Source organism: Ranitomeya variabilis, chromosome 2 (genome assembly GCF_051348905.1).
Source record: "Ranitomeya variabilis isolate aRanVar5 chromosome 2, aRanVar5.hap1, whole genome shotgun sequence".
NCBI lineage: Eukaryota > Metazoa > Chordata > Amphibia > Anura > Dendrobatidae > Ranitomeya > Ranitomeya variabilis.
This window is the reverse complement of record NC_135233.1, coordinates 89,121,410-89,147,598: the sequence shown is the minus strand read 5'-3', so window position 1 is coordinate 89,147,598 and position 26,189 is coordinate 89,121,410. Positions and strand designations below refer to the sequence as shown.

General features: G+C 46.6%; 2 protein-coding genes across 4 annotated transcripts in view; one reads left to right on the top strand and one right to left on the bottom strand.

Moving 5' to 3' along the window:
- Nucleotides 1–16,718, bottom strand: part of TRMT6 (tRNA methyltransferase 6 non-catalytic subunit) — a 69,552-nt gene extending 52,834 nt beyond the window's left edge. The window contains exons 1-2 of one of the 2 annotated variants that reach the window (XM_077282652.1): nucleotides 16,525–16,718; nucleotides 1,663–1,787 (exon numbers count right to left, since the gene is read on the bottom strand). In XM_077282652.1, the coding sequence (XP_077138767.1) occupies nucleotides 1,663–1,787; nucleotides 16,525–16,718 (319 nt within the window). Of the gene's footprint in view, nucleotides 1–1,662; nucleotides 1,788–16,380; nucleotides 16,496–16,524 lie in introns of those variants that run through there. The other variant, XM_077282653.1, reaches the window with a different exon arrangement.
- Nucleotides 16,719–16,794: 76 nt separating this feature from the next.
- MCM8 (minichromosome maintenance 8 homologous recombination repair factor) overlaps nucleotides 16,795–26,189 on the top strand; it is an 82,616-nt gene continuing 73,221 nt past the window's right edge. The window contains exons 1-2 of one of the 2 annotated variants that reach the window (XM_077282651.1): nucleotides 16,795–16,933; nucleotides 19,790–19,961. In XM_077282651.1, coding sequence (XP_077138766.1) covers nucleotides 19,826–19,961 — 136 coding nt within the window. In that variant the 5' untranslated portion in view covers nucleotides 16,795–16,933; nucleotides 19,790–19,825. Of the gene's footprint in view, nucleotides 16,934–19,789; nucleotides 19,962–23,694; nucleotides 23,912–26,189 lie in introns of those variants that run through there. The other variant, XM_077282650.1, reaches the window with a different exon arrangement.

Genomic DNA, 26,189 nt, shown 5'->3' with positions numbered 1-26,189 from the left:
ATAAAGACACAACCAGAATAAAGACCTTTATTTGAAATAATCACACAGACTCCTTTATTGAATCTAAATTTACCATACTTACTGAACGCCTAATCCCTGACGCCCTCATCTCCTGCAAGCAATCAAAAAATAATAAACCAACATATACTATCCTTTAGAAAATAGGAGAACCTGAGTCTTCATATATTAAAAAATAAAATTTATTGGTACAAAAACATGAGATAAATACTCAACACAATTTGTATAAAATATTACATGTGTATGGATAAAAGCGTGATCCTCAAAAGTGACAAAAAATTCAGTAGCTGCTAACCTGGACCCAAATGGTGCAGCACCACAAACAATGCCCTGGTGGACATGTACATTCAGCCCTATGATGGCAACAAGGAAAAGTTATAAGCCATTAACCCACATATAGCGAGGCAAAAAAAGTAAGGCAATCCCAATCAGGACATATGGCTGAGATAGGCTATGAGAGCCAAAAAGTAGGTCATACTGGAGCGCTGCACCAAAAGCACAAAGAATACAATAAATCAGAGGTTAATTACCCATAGGAAAAGTTTCTTCGGTCCAGTCCAGGGGGCGACCACTCACCTGGTCGCCCCTGGACTGGACCGGAGATACTACTACTATGGGTAATTAACCCGATTAACTCTATTCTTTATGTGCTTTTGGTGCAGCTCATGCGGTCTCTGTTATATGTCACAAAACACGTACGACGCCTGGGTACACACACAGACAGACACATTCTCTGCCCACACACTCTTCCTCCTTCTGACAATTTCCCTTTGACAAATTGCAGCGTTTTTGACAGCAAATCTGCAGCAAATACACAAAAACACCTGCATTTTTGCAGCAGATTTGACTGAACTGAAGTCAATGAGTCAAAAACGTTGCAGAAACGCAAAAAGAATTGAAATGCTGCAGCAAATAAAACGCTGCAAATATGGATGGAAATTTACAGATCATGTGCACAACACTTCAGGATTGTCATTGCATTACCTTGCTTTAGTATTCCATTGTGTTTTTGAAGCATTTCCACACGTAAAAAACAAACAAAATAAAAACGCATAAAAAATGCATCGCGTGCACACAGCCTTAGCCTACGGCGCCACTATCAGTATTTACCAAAACCAGGAGTGGAACAATCAGAGGACAGGCATAATAGGAACAAGTCACCATTTCTGTATTTAACACCCACTCCTGGTTTAGCTTTCAAATACTGATAAAAAATACTGACCAAATACTGATAGTGGGCCGTAGTCTTAGATGCTACAGTCACAGCTACTGCAGCATCTCAATGGATGAGACAAAGGGAGAAGATGTTTTGTCGCCCAATCAGCCCCAGAACTGCTAACCTTCCCTCCCCCGAGGTACTAATGGGTTGCAACGGCAGCAAGGTGCCTAAGAAAGCATGCATAGCTGTCATTAGGCGCTTACATGAGCAATTGGGCTTTCTGCTTCTTCCTCGCCTCTCCAAGCCACAGAATTAGTAAGCTGTTTGTGGAGACACCGATTCCCTGAATAGGGGGAGATAACTCCCATAAAGGTGGGAGCAATAGATAAGTGGATGTCAGAGACCTTGTGTTGCTTATTATCAGGGGACACAATAACATATCAGCCGGATATAGCAGACCATTCATGCAGAAGGTAAAGCCATACCTGCTGACGCGACCACACTGCTCTTCGTCTGAAGATTTCCGCCTCCGGTTATCTCAAACATTGTGCCGTAGTTTTTACCGACTGCGTTATCCAGGTAGATCCATTGCTTTTCAAATATTACTTTCCTGTTGGATAAAAAAATATATCATATTAGTAAATGTACTTGATTTGAGATGAAAGCACACAGATGTATCCCACCCGACAGGAGGACAAAGAAAGGTGCAGGGATTGTGATGGCTCATGTACCCGTCAGACCTGTCAGCCTGCAGATTAACTAAAGAGTAATTCAAGAGGAATATATAACGTTTTGTCCAGTATGGAAAGTTCTGAGAGTTTATTTCACTGCCCGTACACAGACTGCAATGGGCGGGTTCATAAGAGCGTATTTCGCAGTCGGTATGTGGACTGCAATGCCCAGGATAGCCTCATATGTTTCTATGAAGCTGTACATTTGGGTGAGGACCCCCACGGTCATTCTGGGCATTGCAGTCCATATACCGACTGCAAAATAAGAACTGACCCTTTCACTGCCATCACCTGTACTCCAAATAAGAATGTTCTGACATCAATGCAGCTAATGGCAGGCATGCAGACAAGCACTGGCACCTAATAATGTAATTATTATTATTTTTATTTATTTTATTTTTTTACAGGAATGAAGCGAAATCTCTTACTTAATAAAGCAATTTGTAAAGCTTTTTAACTTACCATGCTGGACAAAATTTTTTATGTTTTTTTATAAACATTTAGGTACCCTTTGGTTAACCTTTGATTAACCCTTTGGCAAACTGGAAGTAGCACCCTTTGGATGCTGCACATGTCCGCTGCGTCCAAAGTACTACCGTCTAGTGAATCTGCATGTGGTCACTGGACCGTGCGGATTCAGTGCCCAATACATTCTATGGGTACAATTTGTCTTGGCCATCGCCTCAATGAACCGATAGCTCTGGCTTGCTAATGTTTCAGCGCTACTGCACAACTCTGCTATTAAAAAGGGGTGTGGGGGTGTCCCCCCAATCCTCAGCACCTATCACATGTATAAAAAAAAAAAAAATTAAACGTGTAGATAAACCAATTAATGGTCTGCCGGTGTTATTTCCAGACGTCCTCCAGAGAAATACATGATTCGGGACCATATAACCGCTAACAAAATTCTCCTGGCGGAAGCAATAGTCTACATTGTCTATACGAGGCCTGTATGAGGTAATTTATGAAGCCACTATTATATATGTCCTGCCTTACTGCGCCTAAAGAGAAGAGCGGCCTTGCAAAAAGGAACAAGATAAATGAGATTACAGACACAGAGAATAGGAATCCTGCGCACTTTAGGCTTTAATAAGAGACGTGGAAAGTATGAGAAATCAATGAATCAGCTGGAGACATTGGAAGCAGAACGTGACCTAATAATAAAGCTGGCGGTGTCCCTTATGGAATCCTGCAGGAACATATGCCGTCCTCATCGACAGATGTCATCTGGAGGAGGGTCGTGGAAAACACTGCTTCTTCTTCTTCTGGAGGATTACACAGGGAACCAAAATAGTCCTGCCTCCAGGCGCAGGCTGCATACACGCGCCCTCGGATGAATGATCAGAAGCCGCTCATTTATCTATTAACATTTTACATGTGGTGTCACTTTCCAGCTTTCTCCACCATCTAGCGCTGGATTATTCATAACAATGCCATTTGTTGTGAGAAAAGCATCCAGCGCCGGTGTATCTGCCTTTACTACCTGTTGAGGTCGGGCATTGCACAGATAAGGGTGCTTTCATATCACGTTACGCCAACCGTTCGGTGGCCCCGTCGAGGCATACTTCCAAATCCCATACAAAACAGGCATGGACGTATGCGCCGATGGCGCCATAGACCACAATGGTGACAATAGAACGGACGTACGCTCTGACGTGCATCATTTTCGGGAGTGTACGCCTAATGGAGGTGGACATTCAAATACAGTACACTGCATCTGAGTGTCCGCCCCCAGTAGGTGCACTCACCTAAAAATAATGCACATGAGAGCGCACACCCGCTCTGCCGGCACCATTACAGTCAATGGCCGTGTCGGCTCATACGTCCAAACTCACTTTTGCGGAGACTGAATGGGTACCAGAACCCAATGTGAAAGCTAATCATGACCGAGTGTTGTTACAAAGACTTGATTCTTGATTATCTTGCTTAGTAAACCGGCTGACGATCACTCATTCATGGGGTGAAATCTTTTATGGAGCATAAAATAACTCCTCCTGTAAACAGGACTCACGTTACTGAGAGCAATGGCGGCCTGTGCACACTGAGCCATCTAGTATAGATCGCTGAATGTGCATTGTTTAGTGATAGGTCGCACGCGACTGATCTGAAGCAAAGAGCCGGCTCCCTGCTGGGAAAGACGGGAGCCGGTACACCCGCGACAGACACAAAAGTCTCTGAATGGCTCTCACTGGGGGTGACATGATGGCGTTTGGCGGCACAAACCTTGCCCAACCAAATCCCGCCCTCCATCAATTCCATTGGCTGGCTGCATGTAGGCGGGGTTTCAGCTGTGCCAATTTCATTTTAAATGTGCATTCAACTGGGATGAACACAAATATAACAGGGAGCCATTTCCAATCCAAAAATAGCAGGATCTTTTGGGGGAGCAGAGCCAATCGCAAAAAACAAAAGAGCCAGTGTGCCCACCAGAAGAATCGTTTGCTTTGGTCTGCTTGTGTAAACAGGCAAGCGCCCGCCGATCGGTAAAGGTACCGTCACACTACGACGCTGCAGCGATACAGACAACGATGCCGATCGCTGCAGCGTCGCTGTTTGGTCGCTGGAGAGCTGTCACACAGACCGCTCTCCAGCGACCAACGATGCCGAGGTCCCTGGGTAACCAGGGTAAACATCGGGTTGCTAAGCGCAGGGCCGCGCTTAGTAACCCGATGTTTACCCTGGTTACCAGTGTAAAATGTAAAAAAAACAAACACTACATACTCACCTTCGCGTCCCCCGGCGTCCGCTTCCTGCACTGACTGAGCACCGGCCCTAACAGCAGAGCGGTGACGTCACCGCTGTGCTGTGCTTTCACTTTACGGCCGGCGCTCAGTCAGTGCAGGAAGCGGACACCGGGGGACGCGAAGGTGAGTATGTACTGTTTGTTTTTTTACATTTTACACTGGTAACCAGGGTAAACATCGGGTTACTAAGCGCGGCCCTGCGCTTAGTAACCCGATATTTACCCTGGTTACCATTGTAAAACATCGCTGGTATCGTTGCTTTTGCTGTCAAACACAACGATACACGGCGATCTGACGACCAAATAAAGTTCTGAACTTTAATCAACAACCAGCGATATCACAGCAGGATCCTGATCGCTGTCAAACACAACGATATCGCTAGGCAGGACGCTGCAACGTCACGGATCGCTAGCGATATCGTTTAGTGTGACGGTACCTTAAAAGTTTACCTATTGGCGATCATATAGTGCAGCCACCAGTCTGTGTAAACGGATCCTAACTGGAAAGAGCCCTTCCCGATCTTTCTGCTGGGATCATCTATCCTCCACACATAATCAATGTCTCCCAGTCCTTGAAAGGTGTGATTCATGTGCCAGTCCTTTGTATTGACTGACCACACATGTAAATGAGATCTCCTCTGAGGCGGCTTTTTTTTTTTTTTTATAAATGTAACAAGCCCAATTTTACTAGTTTCATGAGAGGCCTTTGAACTGACTGACTTCCCAATACCCTTTTTTAGGGTAGGTTAATACAAGAGTATAATGCTATGTTCACACACTGCGCTTTTTTCCCCACAGACAAAACCTGCACTCTTGCCAGTAACTTGCTGCAAAAAAGCAGCTTAGGCTACTTTCACATTAGTGTTGTTCGACGCACGTCGCAATGCGTCGTTATGTAGAAAAAACGCATCCTGCAAAGTTGTCTGCAGGATGCGTTTTTTCTCCATAGATTTACATTAGTGACGTATAGCCACACGTCGCAACCGTGTGTTTTGGCGGACCGTCGGCACAAAAAAAGTTGCATGTAACTTTTTTTTGCGCGTTGGGTCCGCCATTTTCAACCGCGCATGCGCGGCCCGAACTCCGCCCCCGCCTCCCCGGACCTTACAATGGGGCAGCGGAAGCGTCGTAAAACTGCTTCCGCTGCCCACGTCTGGCATTACTTTCACAACGCGCGTCGGCACGTCGGGCCGACGCTAGTGTGAAAGAAGCCTATACTTCAATTTTTGGTGTGTTTTTGGTAAATCCGCAGGAAATCAGCAGTGCGGAATTACAGCGGATTTACCGGGTTTTTTTTTGCGGTTTTTGTGCGGATTCCACCTGCAGATTCCTATTATGGAGCAGGTGTAAACTGCTGCGGAATCCACACAAAGAATTGACATGCTGCAGAATAAACAACGCAGCGTTTACGAAGGTTTTTTTCTGCAGCATGTGCACTGCGGATTTTGTTTTCCATAGGTTTACATGGTGCTGTAAACTCATGGAAAGCAGCTGCAAGTCCGCAGGAAAATCCGCAACGTGTGCACATACCCTTACAGGTCGGGCTGGGGGCAGATATGCAGCATTATAGAATGCCGTATATCAGCCCTGAAGGCTGATGGTTGTATCTTATATCGGCCAAAACTGGTGACAGGTTCCCTTAAAAAAAAAAAAAAAAAAGTTTTGTGATGTACGGTAATTTCTTGGTTCAACGTCACCTTTTTCATTCTGATGCAGTAGCATCAGGGGAATGAGATTAGGACTTTGTGTCAGCAGCTGTCATTGACACTAAAGGTACCGTCACACTAGGCGATATCGCCAGCGATCCGTGACGTTGCAGCGACCTGGATAGCGATATCGCTGTATTTGACACGCAGCAGCGATCTGGATCCCGCTGTGAAATTGCTGGTCGCTGCTAGAAGGTCTGCACTTTATTTGGTCGCTAGGTCGCCGTGTATCGCCGTGTTTGACAGCAAAAGCAAGGATACCAGCGATATTTTACACTGGTAACCAGGGTAAACATCGGGTTACTAAGCGCAGGGCCGCGCTTAGTAACCCGATGTTTACCCTGGTTACCAGCGTAAAAGTTAAAAAAACAAACAGCACATACTCACCAGCGCGTCCCCCAGCCTCTGCTTCCTGACACTGACTGAGCGCCGGCCCTAAACTGAAAGTGAAAGCACAGCGGTGACGTCACCGCTGTGCTGTTAGGGCCGGAGCTCAGTCAGTGTCAGGAAGCAGAGGCTGGGGGACGCGCTGGTGAGTATGTGCTGTTTGTTTTTTTAACTTTTACGCTGGTAACCAGGGTAAACATCGGGTTACTAAGCGCGGCCCTGCGCTTAGCAACCCGATGCTTACCCTGGTTACCCGGGGACCTCGGCATCGTTGGTCGCTGGAGAGCGGTCTGTGTGACAGCTCTCCAGCGACCAAACAGCGACGCTGCAGCGATCGGCATCGCTGTCGCTATCGCTGCAGCGTCGCTTAATGTGACGGTACCTTTAGCCATAAGCTTAGTAATGAAAAGGTGTCAGCCTGACACCCTCATTACTAAGCAGGTAAGTAATCACAAACACACATTGTCACCAGTCTATGTAGGAGCATTAACAGAATGAACCTACATAGGCTGTAACCAAACAGCAAATCTTAAAGAAAAAAAATGGTAAAAAAAAAAAATTGGGTGGGCTCCCATGTAATTTTCATAACCAGCAGAGGGAAAGCTGACGACTGATGTTAATATTCTGGGAAGGAGCCAATAGCCATTAAGGTTCCCAGGCTATTAATATCAGCTCACAGCTATTTGCTTAGCCTTTACTGGCTAGTTTACAGGGGGACCCCAGAAATTTTTTTACATAGGGTCCCCCTATAAAATCTAACCAGCAAAGGCTAGGCAAACAGCTGAGGGCTGACATTAATAGCCTAACAAGAGACCATGGATATTGCACCCCCAGGCTAAAAACATCAGCATGCTTAGCCTCACTCTTCCCACTTTCCCTGTAGCAGTAGCAAGTGGGGTGATGGTTGGGGTGATAGTTGGGGGGAGGGGGGGTTGATTTCACCTTTGTATTGTCAGGTGACATCAAGCCTACAGCTTAGTAATGGAGAGGCATCTATAAGACACCTATCCATTACTAACCCCATAGTTATATTCTAAAAATACACACAACCAGAATAAAGTCCTTTATTTGAAATAATGACAGACTCATTTATAGAATCTAAATTAACCCATGGTTACCAAACGCCTAATCCACTGATGCTAATGTCTCCTGCAACAAAAATAAAATAATAAACCACAATATTCCTCACCTGTCAGCAGAGAAGATAATCCATAATGTCCCATGACGATCCTGATCACTGAGAGCAGTCACTGATGTGACTGTTCTCAAAGACAACCGGCGATACACTGCGGGAGGTAATCACTCCTGCAGTGTATCACTGAGCTGCCACGAGAGAATTCACCGTAGCTCATTAACTGATCAGCTCCAATGCTCTCACTTACGGCACCACCGCTGCGTGAGAATTTTCTCACGCAGCAGTGGTGCCGTTGATCAGCTGATGAACTCCGGTGACCTCTCTCATGCAGCTCAGTGATACACTGCGGGAGCGATTACCTCGTGTCAGTGTATCGCCGTTGGCCAGGTAGAGCAGTCACGTTTCCCAATGTGACTGTTCTACAAGTGAGATCACCATGGGACACTTGGGATTACGTGGACTATGGTGGACAGGTGAGTATATGTTGGTTTATTATTTTACATTTTTTCTAGGAGACGAGGGCATTGGGGATTTGGTGGTAGGTGAGCATAATTTTTTTTTTTTAAATTTGCATTTGAATATGTATGTAAATATTTTAAATGTGTGTTTTTTGTTTTTAAATGTGAGCACAGGCGTCTCCCCATCAGCTCCTGCCATCACTGTTCTCAGTGACAGCAGACATAGCCTGATAGGAGGAGTAGTCTCAACGGCCCACGACTGCTGGCTTGTGATAAGCTTTTTACCGCGGGTCACAGCTGCGGGATCATGCTGACATCTGACAGGATGACCTCGCAGCGCTCTGACCGTAGTAAAAACGCAAACAGAAACTCAGCAAATCTGCAGCAAATCCGCAAACATTTTTACACCTGCGGATTTGACCGACTCAACGGAGGTCAATGTGTGGGAAACGCTGCAGAAACGCACAAAGAATTGACATGCTGCAGAAAAAAAACATACTGCAAATGCTCAAAGGAAATTTACTGATCACGTGCACAACACTCAGGATTGTCACTGAATTAGCTTGAATAAGGATTCCATAGCACTTTTGGCCCATTTCAGAATAGAAAAACTGCCGAGAAAACACATGAAAAAATGCACCATGTGAACTCAGCCTAAAACGCAGCTGGAAAAATTGTATATAAAAAAAAATGCATAAAAAAATGCTGAAAACACATATGCCTGAACATAGTCTGAAAACTGTCACAGTTTCATAAAGAAAAGCATTTTTTTCTCACTTGTCATCTGTGTAAAATCTGTTCTTTTTACAGCAGCAGCTATTAACCATTTACAGTTTCCAATGCTGCAGAACTGCAATGTATCCATAATAATCAGAGGTTATACTGCGGCTCTGTACATTCTTTTTTGCACACCATAGACTTGAATGGCTGAGTCTCATCTGATTTATGAAAGAAACTAGTGCAGATTGCGATTATTTTCATAAACAGATTGGTCAGTGAAAAAAGGAAAATTGTTCCTCTGCACTGCCCCTGTATAACATTGGTCATAGCGCTGTTTTTCATAGACCGCACTCGGACCGAATATATGGTTGTGTGAACGAGCCCTTGAGGCTATGTGCACACGTCAGGGTTATTTGCAGAAATTTCCTAAACAAAACCGGACTTTTTCTGCAGAAAATCCACATGCGTTTTTTTTGCGGATTTTTCACGTTTTTTTCCGGAGCTTCCCAATGCATTAAATAGCGGGAAATCCGCAAAAAAACTGCAAAATTAATGAACATGTTGCGCTTTTTACCGTGATGCGTTTTTTTCGTGGAAAAAAAAGCAACATGTGCAAAAAAATTGCGGATTGCATTCTATTAATAGGATGCCTAATGGATGCGGTTTGTTTGCGGTTTTAATCATTTTTATAGCGAAAAAAAACGCGAAAAACCCAGAACGTGTGCACACAGCCTGAAACAAGAAGCTAAAACCTGAATTCCATATTCATTATTTAGCCTTACAATATACAGAGGGTTAAACCTTCTGAATATAATTTAGTGGAGGCCACATAAAAACAGACAGAGCAAAATGTCCTACAGTCCGGCACCAATATAATCACATCAGGTGTGGAAGCGACATCTGCTTATATTGAGTCTATGGGAAGCGTGGTCAATGTTACTCCTGGAACAGATCAGCATCACAGCATCATTCACAGGATAGGCAATGGATTTCTGATCTGACCATAAAAACTGGGAGCCCTGATCCTGCTTCTACCTTGTGGGGTGGCTGCTGGAGACCAAATCCAGGCAGAGACTAAGTCACAAGTCAAACTCTGGCTACAAGGTGATCATATATGGCTCTTGACACCCCTCTATTCTGCGCGGAGGACCGTGGCGGGGCCCGCTATTCTGCGCGGAGGACCGTGGCGGGGCCCCCTATTCTGCGCGGAGGACCGTGGCGGGGCCCGCTATTCTGCGCGGAGGACTCTGTGGGGCTGATTATACTGTATTAAGGATGGCGGGGGGCCAGTTATACTATAAGGAGGATTATTATGTGGGGCCCACCATACTATATGGAAGACTATGTGGGGCCCACTATACTACAGTTAGGTTCATATATATTTGGACAGGGACAACATTTTTATAATTTTGGTTATAGACATTACCACAATGAATTTTAAACAAAACAATTCAGATGCAGTTGAAGTTCAGACTTTCAGCTTTCATTTGAGGGTCTCCACATTAAAATTGGATGAAGGGTTTAGGAGTTTCAGCTCCTTAACATGTGCCTCCCTGTTTTCAAAGGGACCAAAAGTAATTGGACAGATTAAATAATTGTAAATAAAATGTTCATTTCTAGTACTTGGTTGAAAACCCTTTGTTGGCAATGACTGCCTGAAGTCTTGAACTCATGGACATCACCAGACGCTGAGTTTCCTCCTTTTTGATGGTCTGCCAGGCCTTCACTGTGGTGGTTTTCAGTTGCTGTTTGTTTGTGGGCCTTTCTGTCTGAAGTTTAGTCTTTAACAAGTGAAATGCTGCTCAATTGGGTTGAGATCAGGTGACTGACTTGGCCATTCAAGAATATTCCACTTCTTTGCTTTAATAAACTCCTGGGTTGCTTTGGCTTTATGTTTTGGGTCATTGTCCATCTGTAGTATGAAACGACGACCAATCAGTTTGGCTGCATTTGGCTGGATCTGAGCACACAGTATGGCTCTGAATACCTCAGAATTCATTCGGCTGCTTCTGTCCTGTGTCACATCATCAATAAACACTAGTGACCCAGTGCCACTGGCAGCCATGCATGCCCAAGCCATCACACTGCCTCCGCCGTGTTTTACAGATGATGTGGTATGCTTTGGGTCATGAGCTGTACCACGCCTTCGCCATACTTTTCTCTTTCCATCTTTCTGGTAGAGGTTGATCTTGGTTTCATCTGTCCAAAGAATGTTCTTCCAGAACTGTGCTGGCTTTTATAGATGTTTTTTAGCCTTTTTATTCTTGATGCTTATGAGTGGCTTGCACTGTGCAGTGAACCCTATGTAATTACTTTCATGCAGTCTTCTCTTTATGGTAGATTTGGATATTGATGCGCCTACCTCCTGGAGAGTGTTGTTCACTTGGTTGGCTGTTGTGAAGGGGTTTCTCTTCACTATGGAGATTATTCTGCGATCACCCACCGCTGTTGTCTTCCGTGGACGCCCAGGTCTTTTTGCATTGATGAGTTCACCAGTGCTTTCTTTCTTTCTCAGGATGTACCAAACTGTAGATTTTGCCACTCCTAATATTGTAGCAATTTCTCGGATGGTTTTTTTTCTGTTTTCGCAGCTTAAGGATGGCTTGTTTCACCTGCATGGAGAGCTCCTTTGACCTCATGTTTACTTCACAGCAAAACCTTCCAAATGCAAACACCACACCTCAAATCAACTCCAGACCTTTTATCTGCTTAATTGAGAATGACATAATAATAATAATAATAATAATAATAATAATTTTATTTATATAGCGCCAACATATTCCGCAGCGCTTTACAACTTATAGAGGGGACTTATACAGACAATAGACATTACAGCATAACAGAAATCACAGTTCAAAACAGATACCAGGAGGAATGAGGGCCCTGCTGCTCGCAAGCTTACAATCTATGAGGAAAAGGGGAGACACGAGAGGTGGATGGTAACAATTGCTTTAGTTATTTGGACCAGCCATAGTGTAAGGCTCGGGTGTTCATGTAAAGCTGCATGAACCAGTTAACAGCCTAAGTGTGTAGCAGTACAGACACAGAGGCTATTAACTGCATAAAGTGTATGAGAACATGATGGAGGAACGTGATTATGTTGTTGTTTTTTTATTAATAGGCCACACAGGGATAATTAGGTTAATGCGTTGAGGCGGTAGGCCAATCTGAACAAATGAGTTTTTAGTGCACGCTTAAAACTGTGGGGATTGGGGATTAATTGTATTAACCTAGGTAGTGCATTCCAAAGAATCGGCGCCGCACGTGTAAAGTCTTGGAGACGGGAGTGGGAGGTTCTGATTATTGAGGATGCTAACCTGAGGTCATTAGCAGAGCGGAGGGCACGGGTAGGTTGGTAGACTGAGACCAGAGAGGAGATGTAGGGTGGTGCTGAGCCATGGAGTGCTTTGTGGATGAGGGTAGTAGTTTTGTACTGGATTCTGGAGTGGATGGGTAGCCAGTGTAATGACTGGCACAAGGTAGAGGCATCGGTGTAACGGTTGGTGAGGAATATGATCCTGGCAGCAGCATTCAGGACAGATTGGAGCGGGGAGAGTCTGGTAAAAGGTAGGCCAATTAGTAGAGAGTTACAATAGTCCAGACGAGAATGAATAAGTGAGACAGTAAGAGTTTTTGCAGAGTCGAAAGTAAGAAAAGGGCGAATTCTGGAAATGTTTTTGAGATGCAGATAAGAAGAGCGAGCCAGTGATCGGATGTGGGGGGTGAATGAAAGCTCGGAATCAAGGATGACTCCAAGGCAGCGGGCATGTTGCTTTGGAGTAATGGTGGAACCGCACACAGAGATGGCAATGTCGGGCAAAGGTAGGTTTGTAGAGGGAGAGAACACGAGGAGTTCAGTTTTTGACAGGTTCAGTTTCAGATAGAGGGAGGACATGATGTTAGAGACAGCGGTAAGACAATCACTGGTGTTTTCTAAAAAGGTCGGCGTGATAACAGGAGAAGAGGTATATAATTGGGTGTCGTCAGCATAGAGATGGTACTGGAAACCAAATCTACTGATTGTTTGTCCAATAGGGGCAGTATACATAACGACATAACGAAGGGACTGCCCACACCTGTCCATGAAATAGCCTTGGAGTCAATTGTCCAAGTACTTTTGGTCCCTTTAAAAACAGGGTGGCACATGTTAAGGAGCTGAAATTCCTAAACCCTTCATCCAATTTTAATGTGGAGACCCTCAAATGAAAGCTGAAAGTCTGAACTTCAACTGCATCTGAATTGTTTTGTTTAAAATTCATTGTGGTAATGTCTATAACCAAAATTAGAAAAATGATGTCTCTGTCCAAATATATATGGACCTAACTGTATATGGAGGACTATGTGGGGCCCACTATAGTATATGGAGGACTATGTGGGGGCCCACTATAGTATATGGAAGACTATGTGGGGCCCACTATAGTATATGGAAGACTATGTGGGGCCCACTATAGTATATGGAAGACTATGTGGGGCCCACTATAGTATATGGAAGACTATGTGGGGCCCACTATAGTATATGGAAGACTATGGGGGGCCCACTATAGTATATGGAAGACTATGGGGGGCCCACTATAGTATATGGAAGACTATGGGGGGCCCACTATAGTATATGGAAGACTATGTGGGGCCCACTATAGTATATGGAAGACTATGTGGGGCCCACTATAGTATATGGAAGACTATGTGGGGCCCACTATAGTATATGGAAGACTATGTGGGGCCCACTATAGTATATGGAAGACTATGTGGGGCCCACTATAGTATATGGAAGACTATGTGGGGCCCACTATAGTATATGGAAGACTATGTGGGGCCCACTATAGTATATGGAAGACTATGTGGGGCCCACTATAGTATATGGAAGACTATGTGGGGCCCACTATAGTATATGGAAGACTATGTGGGGCCCACTATAGTATATGGAAGACTATGTGGGGCCCACTATAGTATATGGAAGACTATGTGGGGCCCACTATAGTATATGGAAGACTATGTGGGGCCCACTATCGTATATGGAAGACTATGTGGGGCCCACTATCGTATATGGAAGACTATGTGGGGCCCACTATAGTATATGGAAGACTATGTGGGGCCCACTATAGTATATGGAAGACTATGTGGGGCCCACTATAGTATATGGAAGACTATGTGGGGCCCACTATAGTATATGGAAGACTATGTGGGGCCCACTATAGTATATGGAAGACTATGTGGGGCCCACTATAGTATATGGAAGACTATGTGGGGCCCACTATAGTATATGGAAGACTATGTGGGGCCCACTATAGTATATGGAAGACTATGTGGGGCCCACTATAGTATATGGAAGACTATGTGGGGCCCACTATAGTATATGGAAGACTATGTGGGGCCCACTATAGTATATGGAAGACTATGTGGGGCCCACTATAGTATATGGAAGACTATGTGGGGCCCACTATAGTATATGGAAGACTATGTGGGGCCCACTATACTATATGGAGGACTATGTGGGGCCCACTATACTATATGGAGGACTATGTGGGGCCCACTATACTATATGGAGGACTATGTGGGGCCCACTATACTATATGGAGGACTATGTGGGGCCCACTATACTATATGGAGGACTATGTGGGGCCCACTATAGTATATGGAAGACTATGTGGGGCCCACTATAGTATATGGAAGACTATGTGGGGCCCACTATAGTATATGGAAGACTATGTGGGGCCCACTATAGTATATGGAAGACTATGTGGGGCCCACTATAGTATATGGAAGACTATGTGGGGCCCACTATCGTATATGGAAGACTATGTGGGGCCCACTATAGTATATGGAAGACTATGTGGGGCCCACTATAGTATATGGAAGACTATGTGGGGCCCACTATAGTATATGGAAGACTATGTGGGGCCCACTATAGTATATGGAAGACTATGTGGGGCCCACTATAGTATATGGAAGACTATGTGGGGCCCACTATAGTATATGGAAGACTATGTGGGGCCCACTATAGTATATGGAAGACTATGTGGGGCCCACTATAGTATATGGAAGACTATGTGGGGCCCACTATAGTATATGGAAGACTATGTGGGGCCCACTATAGTATATGGAAGACTATGTGGGGCCCACTATAGTATATGGAAGACTATGTGGGGCCCACTATAGTATATGGAAGACTATGTGGGGCCCACTATAGTATATGGAAGACTATGTGGGGCCCACTATACTATATGGAGGACTATGTGGGGCCCACTATACTATATGGAGGACTATGTGGGGCCCACTATACTATATGGAGGACTATGTGGGGCCCACTATACTATATGGAGGACTATGTGGGGCCCACTATACTATATGGAGGACTATGTGGGGCCCACTATACTATATGGAGGACTATGTGGGGCCCACTATACTATATGGAGGACTATGTGGGGCCCACTATACTATATGGAGGACTATGTGGGGCCCACTACACTATATGGAGGAGTATGCGGGGCCCACTAAACTATATGGAAGACTATCTGGGGCCCACTATACTATATGCTGGACTATGTGGGGCCCACTATACTATATGCTGGACTATGTGGGGCCCACTATACTATATGCTGGACTATGTGGGGCCCACTATACTGTGAGGAGAGCTGTCAATACATATCAAGGTTAACCCGCAACTTTGTCCAAATTTTTTTTTTATGTTGGACCCGACTATTCTGATCATTGTTTGGTCTGAGTGTCATCTGTTTTTCTCGAAAGTGGGGAAATTATTAAAAAAAATGTCAACACCTCCTTTCTGACAGCCCATAAAAATCAGATTGCACATCTGATGCCATCCGATTTTTCACAGACCCATTAATTTGCATCGCTGATTTTGATAAGGCGCATATGTGAAAATCGGGTATGTCTCTGCGACATGTGAATGGCCCCATGGACTATCAGGGATAAGTGTCATCTGCGGAAAACACGGATGTGTGAAGGCTGGAGCTGTGAATGAGCACTATACAAGGTCCATGGGGGTAAACGGCCGCCCGTCCTAATGATTGTTCCTTGCTCCGACCCAGTGATTGGGACGCAGCACTGAACAGTCACCGCCGCTCTCCGATTCTGTGTGACTGCCGGCCGATGTCCTGTGAATACACTGACAAGTGGGCGTGGTTGGAGTCTGATCACTGGATCGGAGGCGCACGGGGCGGGATTATTATCTCCATTCACCAATAATGATACATGGCTGCTCATTATCCCCCCAGGTTGCTCTGCCAGGGCATCAATAACAGCTTAGTGGGGTCACCACCCTGCACCCCCCGATCAGCTTCATACACTGTAGCGGCTGCTCACATTCATTCAATAGGAGCCGATCTGCTGGAGATGCGGATGGCCCGGATGGGTGATACTAGCGGGATCCCGGGAGCACACGGGGCAGCTGCGGCTATCAGTGACATGCTGCTATCAGTGACACGTGGTCCGGCCGCAGACACTCACTTCCTCCTCTGCACCTGCACCGCTTTGAACACGTCCTCTCTCTTCAGCACCACGTAGTCCCCCTCGCAGATGAGCTGCCCGCAGGCTGGCACCGACTCCGCCATCCGCACAGCAGCCGCGCAGCCCACGTGTGACACACACACTACTTCCGGGGTCTCCTGAGCCAGGCCAGAAGAATCGAACACCGACCGCATCCACCTCGCAGACGGACTTAGGATAGCCGATAGAGTCAATCGATTAAGTCATTACTGATACCGGAGCCCAAGACTCGGTCAGCGACACATCACTGGCCGTATTAGTGACGGAGGCTAAACAGTATTGACGGAGGGTCGCGTTACTATGGTGACCAAGACAGCTCCCGGAAGTGACGTCACGTGGGCGCTAAACTAGAAACTGAGAAGCGAAGCAGGTGAGTGAGCGGCTGTGGCGTCAGTGGCTGCACATAGTCACCAGGTCTCAGCACAAGTGACTGGCCCAGAGGCAGAACTACAACTCCCAGCAGTCAGATTAGGAGTTGTAGTTTGTCACCAGTTGTAATACAAAGCGAACGTACCTTGTGCCGTATCAGCAGTGTGGGCCCCAGGCTCGTGTGTGTGTGTGTGTGTGTGTGTGTGTGTGTGTGTGTGTGTGTGTGTGTGTGTGTGTGTGTGTGTGTGTGTGTGTGGGGGGGGCCCAGGCTCCTGGATGTATGTATGTATGTGTGTGTGTGTGTGGGCCCCAGGCTCCTGGATGTGTGGGCTCCCAGGCTCCTATGTGTGTGGGCCCCCAGGCTCCTGTGTGTGTGTGTGTGTGGGCCCCCAGGCTCCTGTGTGTGTGTGTGGGCCCCCAGGCTCCTGTGTGTGTGTGTGTGTGTGTGGGCCCCCAGGCTCCTGTGTGTGTGTGTGTGGGCTCCCAGGCTCCTATGTGTGTGGGCTCCCAGGCTCCTGTGTGTGTGTGTGGGCTCCCAGGCTCCTGTGTGTGTGTGTGTGGGCCCCCAGGCTCCTATGTGTGTGGGCCCCCAGGCTCCTGTGTGTGTGTGTGTGTGGGCCCCCAGGCTCCTGTGTGTGTGTGTGGGCCCCCAGGCTCCTGTGTGTGTGTGTGTGTGTGTGGGCCCCCAGGCTCCTGTGTGTGTGTGTGTGGGCTCCCAGGCTCCTATGTGTGTGGGCTCCCAGGCTCCTGTGTGTGTGTGTGGGCTCCCAGGCTCCTGTGTGTGTGTGTGTGGGCCCCCAGGCTCCTGTGTGTGTGTGTGGGCCCCCAGGCTCCTGTGTGTGTGTGTGGGCCCCCAGGCTCCTGTGTGTGTGTGTGTGGGCTCCCAGGCTCCTATGTGTGTGGGCTCCCAGGCTCCTATGTGTGTGTGTGGGCTCCCAGGCTCCTGTGTGTGTGTGTGTGGGCTCCCAGGCTCCTATGTGTGTGTGTGGGCTCCCAGGCTCCTGTGTGTGTGTGTGTGTGGGCCCCCAGGCTCCTGTGTGTGTGTGTGGGCCCCCAGGCTCCTGTGTGTGTGTGTGGGCCCCCAGGCTCCTGTGTGTGTGGGGGCCCCCAGGCTCCTGTGTGTGTGTGTGGGCCCCCAGGCTCCTGTGTGTGTGTGTGGGCCCCCAGCGGACCACACTGTAATTACCTGCCAAGGATTAGAGAAACACCGCTACTAACTCAGAAACAGTGCCACTTCCTGACCACAGGTTGTGTCTGGTACTGCAGTTCAGTGCCTTGAAAGTGACTGGAGCTGAGGTACAATACCACACACAACCTGTGCACAGGTGAAGTGCTGTTTCTGAAAGAAGCCGCCATGTTTTCCAACCCTGGATTAGAAGGGTTTGTGCGGGCATTCTTACCCAGATGCTGCTGAATGCTGCGCAGGACGAGCATGCACAAAGCAGTGAGGAGCGTGCACGTGTCTTACTGATTGGAAGGAATCCCTGGAGTCGCCTCGTCCCATCACGTGCCTTCCTTCGCCCGATGCGACCGTGCGGTGTGAATGATTTGGCGTAGTCGCTGAGAACCTAATGAAGTCACTGTGTATGACTGCAGACTTGTGAGTCCTCGCAGCTTGTGCTGTGAGGATTCTCCACTGCTGATACCCAGGTCATGTGACTGCAAGTATCCGATTTACATACTTCTGGGCACATTTTGACTAGACGTGGGCGACCTACAGACTTTCATGATAAACTTGAGCAACCCTTTTAAGGGGATTTCCTGGTTTTGGAAACCCCCCTCTTCTCCCATTTGAAGTTTGTTGGAACAAACTGAACATTACTCACCCTCCCCAGGTCCAGCACTTAGTCTCTGCTGCTGCGCCGGGTGTCTTATTCTCTGCAGCCAATAGTTCTGAGCTGCTCATGCCGTCACCTGAGAGAGAGCCTCTGAGCTCAGTGTTTGGCTGCAGAGCTGTCGATCTGATGTCAGCACTGTATAACAGACACTGGGAGAAGCATTGTTAGACCTGGGGAGGGTGTGTAAAGTTTTTTTTTTAAACAATCTGTCAATGCTTAGGAATAAGTTGTGTGGTTCTCGTCAATGCCATGGTATGAATGGACGATCACTGATTCGCTCCGCCTACTGGACTCCTAAAAAGGATCTGTCAGCACTAATTTGTAAGTTAAAGACCTAGCTGTAATGGAGCTGTGCGCAGACTGAGTCCCCGGCTCAATGATGTCTTTTAGAGATGTATTGCCCACAGCAATGACTGCTCCAGAACGAGATTTCGGACAGCGGAGACAGGCCACTCAATGACCTGTCATTCACAGACTGGAGGTAGACTGTGGGTCTGGGGAGTCTCAGACAGGGAGGAGAAGGCCCAGGGTACAGTCCGGCCCCTGAGCACCAACATCCTGTTAGAAGAAAATGTCATTAAAGAAGAACAAAATGGATTTCTTCACCAACGGTATCAATGCACTCAGTATTACAGCACCATTACTGCCATGTCTTTACATTATTAGGCTAGGTGCACACGTTGCGGATTTGGCTGCGAAAAAATGAACTTTTTGAATTTACCAAATGGCTTCAATGAAGCAAAGAGTGAAAAATGTAAAGGGGTGTGAATACTTTCTGTACCCACTGTATGTAACACGTGAAGTTCATGTCAGGACTCCCACAGCAGACCTGGAAACCTCAAGGCCATACTCGGACTGTAAAAAACTGAGACATGTGAACCTGGCCTTAGCCTGAGCAGGGAGTGTGTGGCGAGAGGAGCTTTGCTCTGTAATTGAAGGGACGTCTTCTAGCACAGTATTTCTTTTCCACTGTCGCTGTACGTAGAACTTTATTTTCTTAATTTCACTCTACATTTCAGCATTGTTACAGTGAGAGTCCAACAAAACGCGATGTAATGAGTCAGAGTTGGAGAGGAGGTGGAGGAGCGCATCATTATTCAGGAGGATGGAGAGGCCGCTCCTGGAGGCAAAGGGGCAGCGGAAGAGGCCAAAGTGGAAACTGGAACAAAAACCCCGGGACCCATCCATCAAGTGAGTCAGACCTCATGGGAAAAACTGCAACAAATATTAGTCATTGAATTGCTACAAATTCTATTCACGTTTTCTTAAAGGGAACCTGTCACCCCAAAATCGAAGATGAGCTAAGCCCACCAGCATCACGGGCTTATCTACAGCATTCTGTAATGCTGTAGATAAGCCCCCGATGTATCCTAAAAGATGAGAAAAAGAGATTAGATTATACTCACCCAGGGGCGGTCCTGCTACGATGGGCGTCGAGGTCCGGTCCGGGGCCTCCCATCTTCTTACGATGACATCCTCTTCTTGTCTTCACGTTCCGGCGCAGACGTACTTTGTCAGCCCTGTGGAGGGCAGAGCAAAGTACTGCAGTGCGCAGGCGCATGACCTCTCTGACCTTTCCCGGAAGAAGCTGGTTGCGAAACATGCGGTGGGGTGAGGTGGGACGCTGGGTCTGCTGCAGGTAGATATTATTCTGGTGTCTGGTTACACTTGTATCTACTATATAATTGTCTAAGGGTCACTTCCATCTGTCCTTCTGTCTGTCACGGATATTCATTGGTCGCGGCCTCTGTCTGTCATGGAAATCCAAGTCGCTGATTGGTCGTGGCAAAACGCCCACAACCATTGCCACGACCAATCAGCGACGGACACAGTCCGACGGCAAAATGGCCGCTCTTTCCTCCCCGCAGTCAGTGCCCGCTCCATACTCCCCTCCAGTCAGCCCTCACACAGGGTTAATACCAGCGTTACCGGAGCGCGGTGTAACGCACTCCGGTTACGCAGCTATTAACCCTGTGTGACCAACTTTTTACTATTGATGCTGCGTATGCAAATGTGCCCACAGGATGCTTTTTTTTCCCATAGACTTGTATTGCCGATGGATCGCGACGTATGCCCAAACGTCGCGTCCGTCGTGTACTGGTTGCGTTGGGTTTTGGCGGCCCGTCGTCTGGTAAAAACGTTCAAGGGAACGTTTTTCTGTACGTTGCATCCAGTTTTTAATACTGCGCATGCGCAGCAGGAAATATCGCTCTTACTCTCTTCCTCACCCAGAATTCTGATGGAAATGTGAAAGGACACACTTCCGTCGGTACGTCGCGCCAACGCTTTGTGACGGGCGACTACCGACGGAAGTGTGAAAGTAGTTTTAAATGGGTTGTTCAGTTTTATCTCTTTTCTGATATGTCTGTTTCCTGCACATAAAAATAACATTAACCCCTTCCCGACCTTTGACGCCGCGTATGCGTCATGAAAACCCGTGCCAATCCGACCTGTGACGCAGCATATGCGTCATGGCCGGATCGCGTCCCTGCAGGCCGGGTGAAAGGATTAACTCCAATTTCACCCGACATGCAGGGACAGGGGGAGTGGTACTACAGCCCAGGGGGGGTGGCTTCACCCTCCCGTGGCTACGATCGCTCTGATTGGCTGTTTCACTTTCAACAGCCAATCAGAGCGATTTGTAATATTTCGCTATGAAAACTGGTGAAATATTACAATCCAGCCATGGCCGATGCTGTAATATCATCGGCCATGGCTGGAAACACTGGTCTGCACCCCCCCACCAACACCGATCGCCTCCCCAGTCCTCCGATCTGTCCGGTAGTCCCCTCCGTCGTCCTGTCCGCTCCCCCGTCCTCCTGTCCGCTCCCCCGTCGTCCTGTCCGCTCCCCCGTCCTCCTGTCCGCACCCCCCGTGCTCCGATCCCACCCCCCTGCTCCGATCACCCCCCCGTGCTCCGATTCCCCCCCCCCCCTAATACTTACCGAGCTTCCCGGTGTCCGTCCGTCTTCTCCACGGGCGCCGCCATCTTCCAAAATGGCGGGGGCATGCGCAGTGCGCCTGCCGAATCTGCCGGCCGGCAGATTCGTTCCAGCTACATTTTGATCACTGTGATAGGTTTTATCACAGTGATCAAAATAAAAAAAATAGTAAATGACCCCCCCCTTTATCACCCCCATACGTAGGGACAATAATAAAATAAAGAATATATATATTTTTTTCCACTAGGGTTAGAACTAGGGGTAGGGGTAGGGGTAGGGTTAGAACTAGGGTTAGAGTTAGAATTAGGCTATGTGCACACGGTGCGGATTTGGCTGCGGATCCGCAGCGGATTGGCAGCTGCGGATTCATAGCAGTGTTCCATCAGGTTTACAGTACCATCCGCTGTGCCCATGGTGAGGAAAATACAGCGTGGAAATGCTGCGTTGTATTTTCCGCAGCATGTTAATTCTTTGTGCGGATTCCGCAGCGTTTTACACCTGTTCCTCAATAGGAATACGCAGGTGAAATCTGCATAAAAAACACTGGAAATCAGTGGTAAATCCGCAGGTAAAACGCAGTGCCTTTTACCTGCGGATTTTTCAAAAATGGTGCGGAAAAATCTCACACGAATCCGCAACGTGGGCACATAGCCTTAGGGTTGGAATTAGAGTTAGGGTTGGAATTAGGGCTAGGGTTGAAAATAGGGTTAAGAATAGGCTTGTCTTTAGGGTTATGGTTAGGGGTGTGTTGGGGTTAAAGTTGTGGTTAGGGTTGGGGTTAGGGTTGGGATTAGGGTTAGGGTTAGGATTAGGGTTAGGGTTGTGGTTAGGAGTGTGTTGGGGTTAGGGTTGTGATTAGGGTTATGGCTAGAGTTGGTATTAGGGTTAGGGGTGTGTTGGGGTTAGTGTTGAAGTTAGAATTGAGGGGTTTCCACTGTTTAGGCACATCAGGGGTCTCAAAATGCAACATGGCACCACCATTGATTCCAGCCAATCTTGCGTTCAAAAAGTCAAATGGTGCTCCCTCCCTTCCGAGCCCTGACGTGCGCCCAACCAGTGGTTTACCCCCACATATGGGGTACCAGCATACTCAGGACAAACTGGGCAACAACTATTGGGGTCCAATTTCTCCTGTTACCCTTGCGAAAATAAAAAATTGCTTGCTAATACATAATTTTTGAGTAAAGAAAAATTATTTTTTATTTTCACGGCTCTGCATTATACACTTCTGTGAAGCACTTGGGGGTTCAAAGTGCTCACCAAACACCTAGATAAGTTCCTTGGGGGGTCTAGTTTCCAAAATGGGGTCACTTGTGGGGGGTTTCCACTGTTTAGGCACATCAGGGTCTCTCTAAACGTGACATGGCATCCGATCTCAATTCCAGCCAATTCTGCATTGAAAAAGTCAAACGGCGCTCCTTCCCTTCCGAGCCCTGCCGTGCGCCCAAACAGTGGTTTATCCCCACATATGAGGTATCAGCGTACTCAGGACAAATTGGAAAACAACGTTCGTGGTCCAGTTTCTCCTTTTACCCTTGGGAAAATAAAAAAATTGTTACTAAAAGATCATTTTTGTGACTAAAAAGTTAAATGTTCATTTTTTCCTTCCATGTTGCTTCTGCTGCTGGGAAACACCTGAAGGGTTAATAAACTTCTTGAATGTGGTTTTGAGCACCTTGAGGGGTGCAGTTTTTAGAATGGTGTCACTTTTGGGTATTTTCAGCCGTATAGAACCCTGAAACTGACTTCAAATGTGAGGTGGTCCCTAAAAAAATGGTTTTGTAAATTTTGTTGTTCAAATGAGAAATCACTGGTCAAATTTTAACCCTTGTAACTTCCTAGCAAAAAAAAATTTTGTTTCCAAAAGGCGGAAAATTTCTGAAGCCGAGATAATGGCCGCCGCGATCTCCATCTGTGCACGCGCGGCATCCCGCGGCCATTTTCCTGAAGCCCCGGGCAGCAGAGCACTCGATCTGCGCACACGCTGCCTCAGGAAGATGGCCGCCCCCACCGATAACCAGGGGAATAGCGCAGATCGCGCTCTTTTTCTTCACCTGCGCTGTGGATTCGGCAGTTGGGCATGCGCAAACCACTACGCCACCAACGGAAAGATAAGCAAGATCTGGGGGAAGAAACAGCGATGTCACCACGCCCATTTGACCAGACCACCTAGATTGACAGGCGAAAACGGCAACTTTGGTAAGGTATTTCTGCAGCATAGGTGGGGAATCAGGGTACACAAAATACACTATTGTAACGCACAGCTCAGGCCCTATTTAACGGTATTTTTATCTCATACTAAAAAAACGGGGTGACAGGTTCCCTTAACATCTGTATTTACCCACAGCAGCTTCTGCCACTGCTTTCCACTGACATGTTGACATTGGATGAGCTCTGCAGCGAATCAATGGGCTCAGTGTAGATGGCACCAGACTATTGAGCCGGGTGATTGGCTGCAGCAGTCATGCGATGTTGATGCAACTTTATTACTACTGCAACCACAATATAAAAAAAGTTTAGTATTTCCACTTTTAAACTCTAGTGGGAGCAGCTGCTTAAATTTGCCATGAAAACCCTAGTGCACAACAAACTCACCTTACGGCTGCAGTAAATGTGGGCGGAGTCTGCTCACGTGTGTGTGTGTGTGATGTCACCTTTTCGTGATGAGCGAATATACTCGTTACTCGAGATTTCCCAAGCATTCTCGGGGGTCCGACGAGTATTTTTTAGTGCTCGGAGATTTAGTTTTCCTTGCAGTAGCTGAATGATTTACATCTGTTAGCCAGCATAAGTACATGTGGGGATTCCCTAGCAACCAGGCAACCCCCACATGTACTTATGCTGGCTAACAGATGTAAATCATTCAGCTGAGGTGAGGAAAACTAAATCTCCGAGCGCTAAAAAATACTCGGAGGACCCCCGAGCGTGCTCGAGAAATCTCGAGTAACGAGTATATTCGCTCATCACTAGAGATGAGTCTAATATACATGGCAGCTGAGGGCCTAATAAATGCTTCTAGATCTGCGACATTAGTACGCCTATTTCTCCTTCGCCTCATTGGGGGACACAGACCGTGGTGTATGCTGCTGCCACCAGGAGGCTGACACTAAGTGATACAAAGAAAGTTCTCTGCTCCCCTGCAGTATACACCCTCCTGCTGGCTCCCAGCTAACCAGTTCTTGCTTAGTGTCTGTGGGAGGCACACGGGTCTGGTTCAGACCCCAACGTTTTTATTTTATTTTTTACTTTACTGTAAATTTTTATTTTTTAACCCCTTTACCCCCAAGGGTGGTTTGCACGTTAATGACCGGGCCAATTTTTACAATTCTGACCACTGTCCCTTTATGAGGTTATAACTCTGGAACGCTTCAACGGATCTTGGCGATTCTGAGATTGTTTTCTCGTGACATATTGTACTTCATGATAGTGGTAAAATTTCTTCGATATAACTTGCGTTTATTTGTGGAAAAACTGAAATTTGGAGAAAATTTTGAAAATTTCACAATTTTCCAACTTTGAATTTTTATGCCCTTAAATCACAGATATATGTCACACAAAATACTTAATAAGTAACATTTCCCACATGTCTACTTTACATCAGCACAATTTAGGAACCAAAATTTTTTTTTGTTAGGGAGTTATAAGGGTTAAAAGTTAACCAGCAATTTCTCATTTTTACAACACCATTTTTTTTTTTAGGGACCACATCTCATTTGAAGTCATTTTGAGGGGTCTATATGACAGAAAATACCCAAGTGTGACACCATTCTAAAAACTGCACCCCTCAAGGTGCTCAAAACCACATTCAAGAAGTTTATTAACCCTTCAGGTGTTTCACAGGAATTTTTGGAATGTTTAAATAAAAATTAACATTTAACTTTTTCTTTTTACACACACTTTATTTCAGCTCCAATTTGTTTTATTTTACCAAGGGTAACAGGAGAAAATGGACCCCAAAAGTTGTTGTACAATTTGTGCTGAGTACGCTGATACCTCATATGTGGGGGTAAAACACTGTTTGGGCGCATGGCAGAGTTCGGAAGGGAAGGAGCGCCATTTGACTTTTTAATGCAAAATTGACTGGAATTAAGATGGGACGCCATGTTGCGTTTGGAGAGCCCCTGATGTGCCTAAAGATTGAAACCCCCCCCAAGTGACACCATTTTGGAAAGTAGACCCCTTAAGGAACTTATCTAGATGTGTGGTGAGCACTTTGAAGTGCTTCACAGAAGTTTATAATGCAGAGCCGTAAAAATAAAAAATCATATTTTTTCACAAAAATGATCTTTTCGCCCCCAATTTTTTATTTTCCCAAGGGTAAGAGAAGAAATTGGACCCCAAAAGTTGTTGTGCAATTTGTCCTGAGTACGCTAATACCCCATATGTGGGGGGGAATCACTGTTTGGGCGCAGGGCAGAGCTCGGAATGGAAGGAGCGCCATTTGGAATGCAGACTTAGATGGATTGGTTTGCAGGCG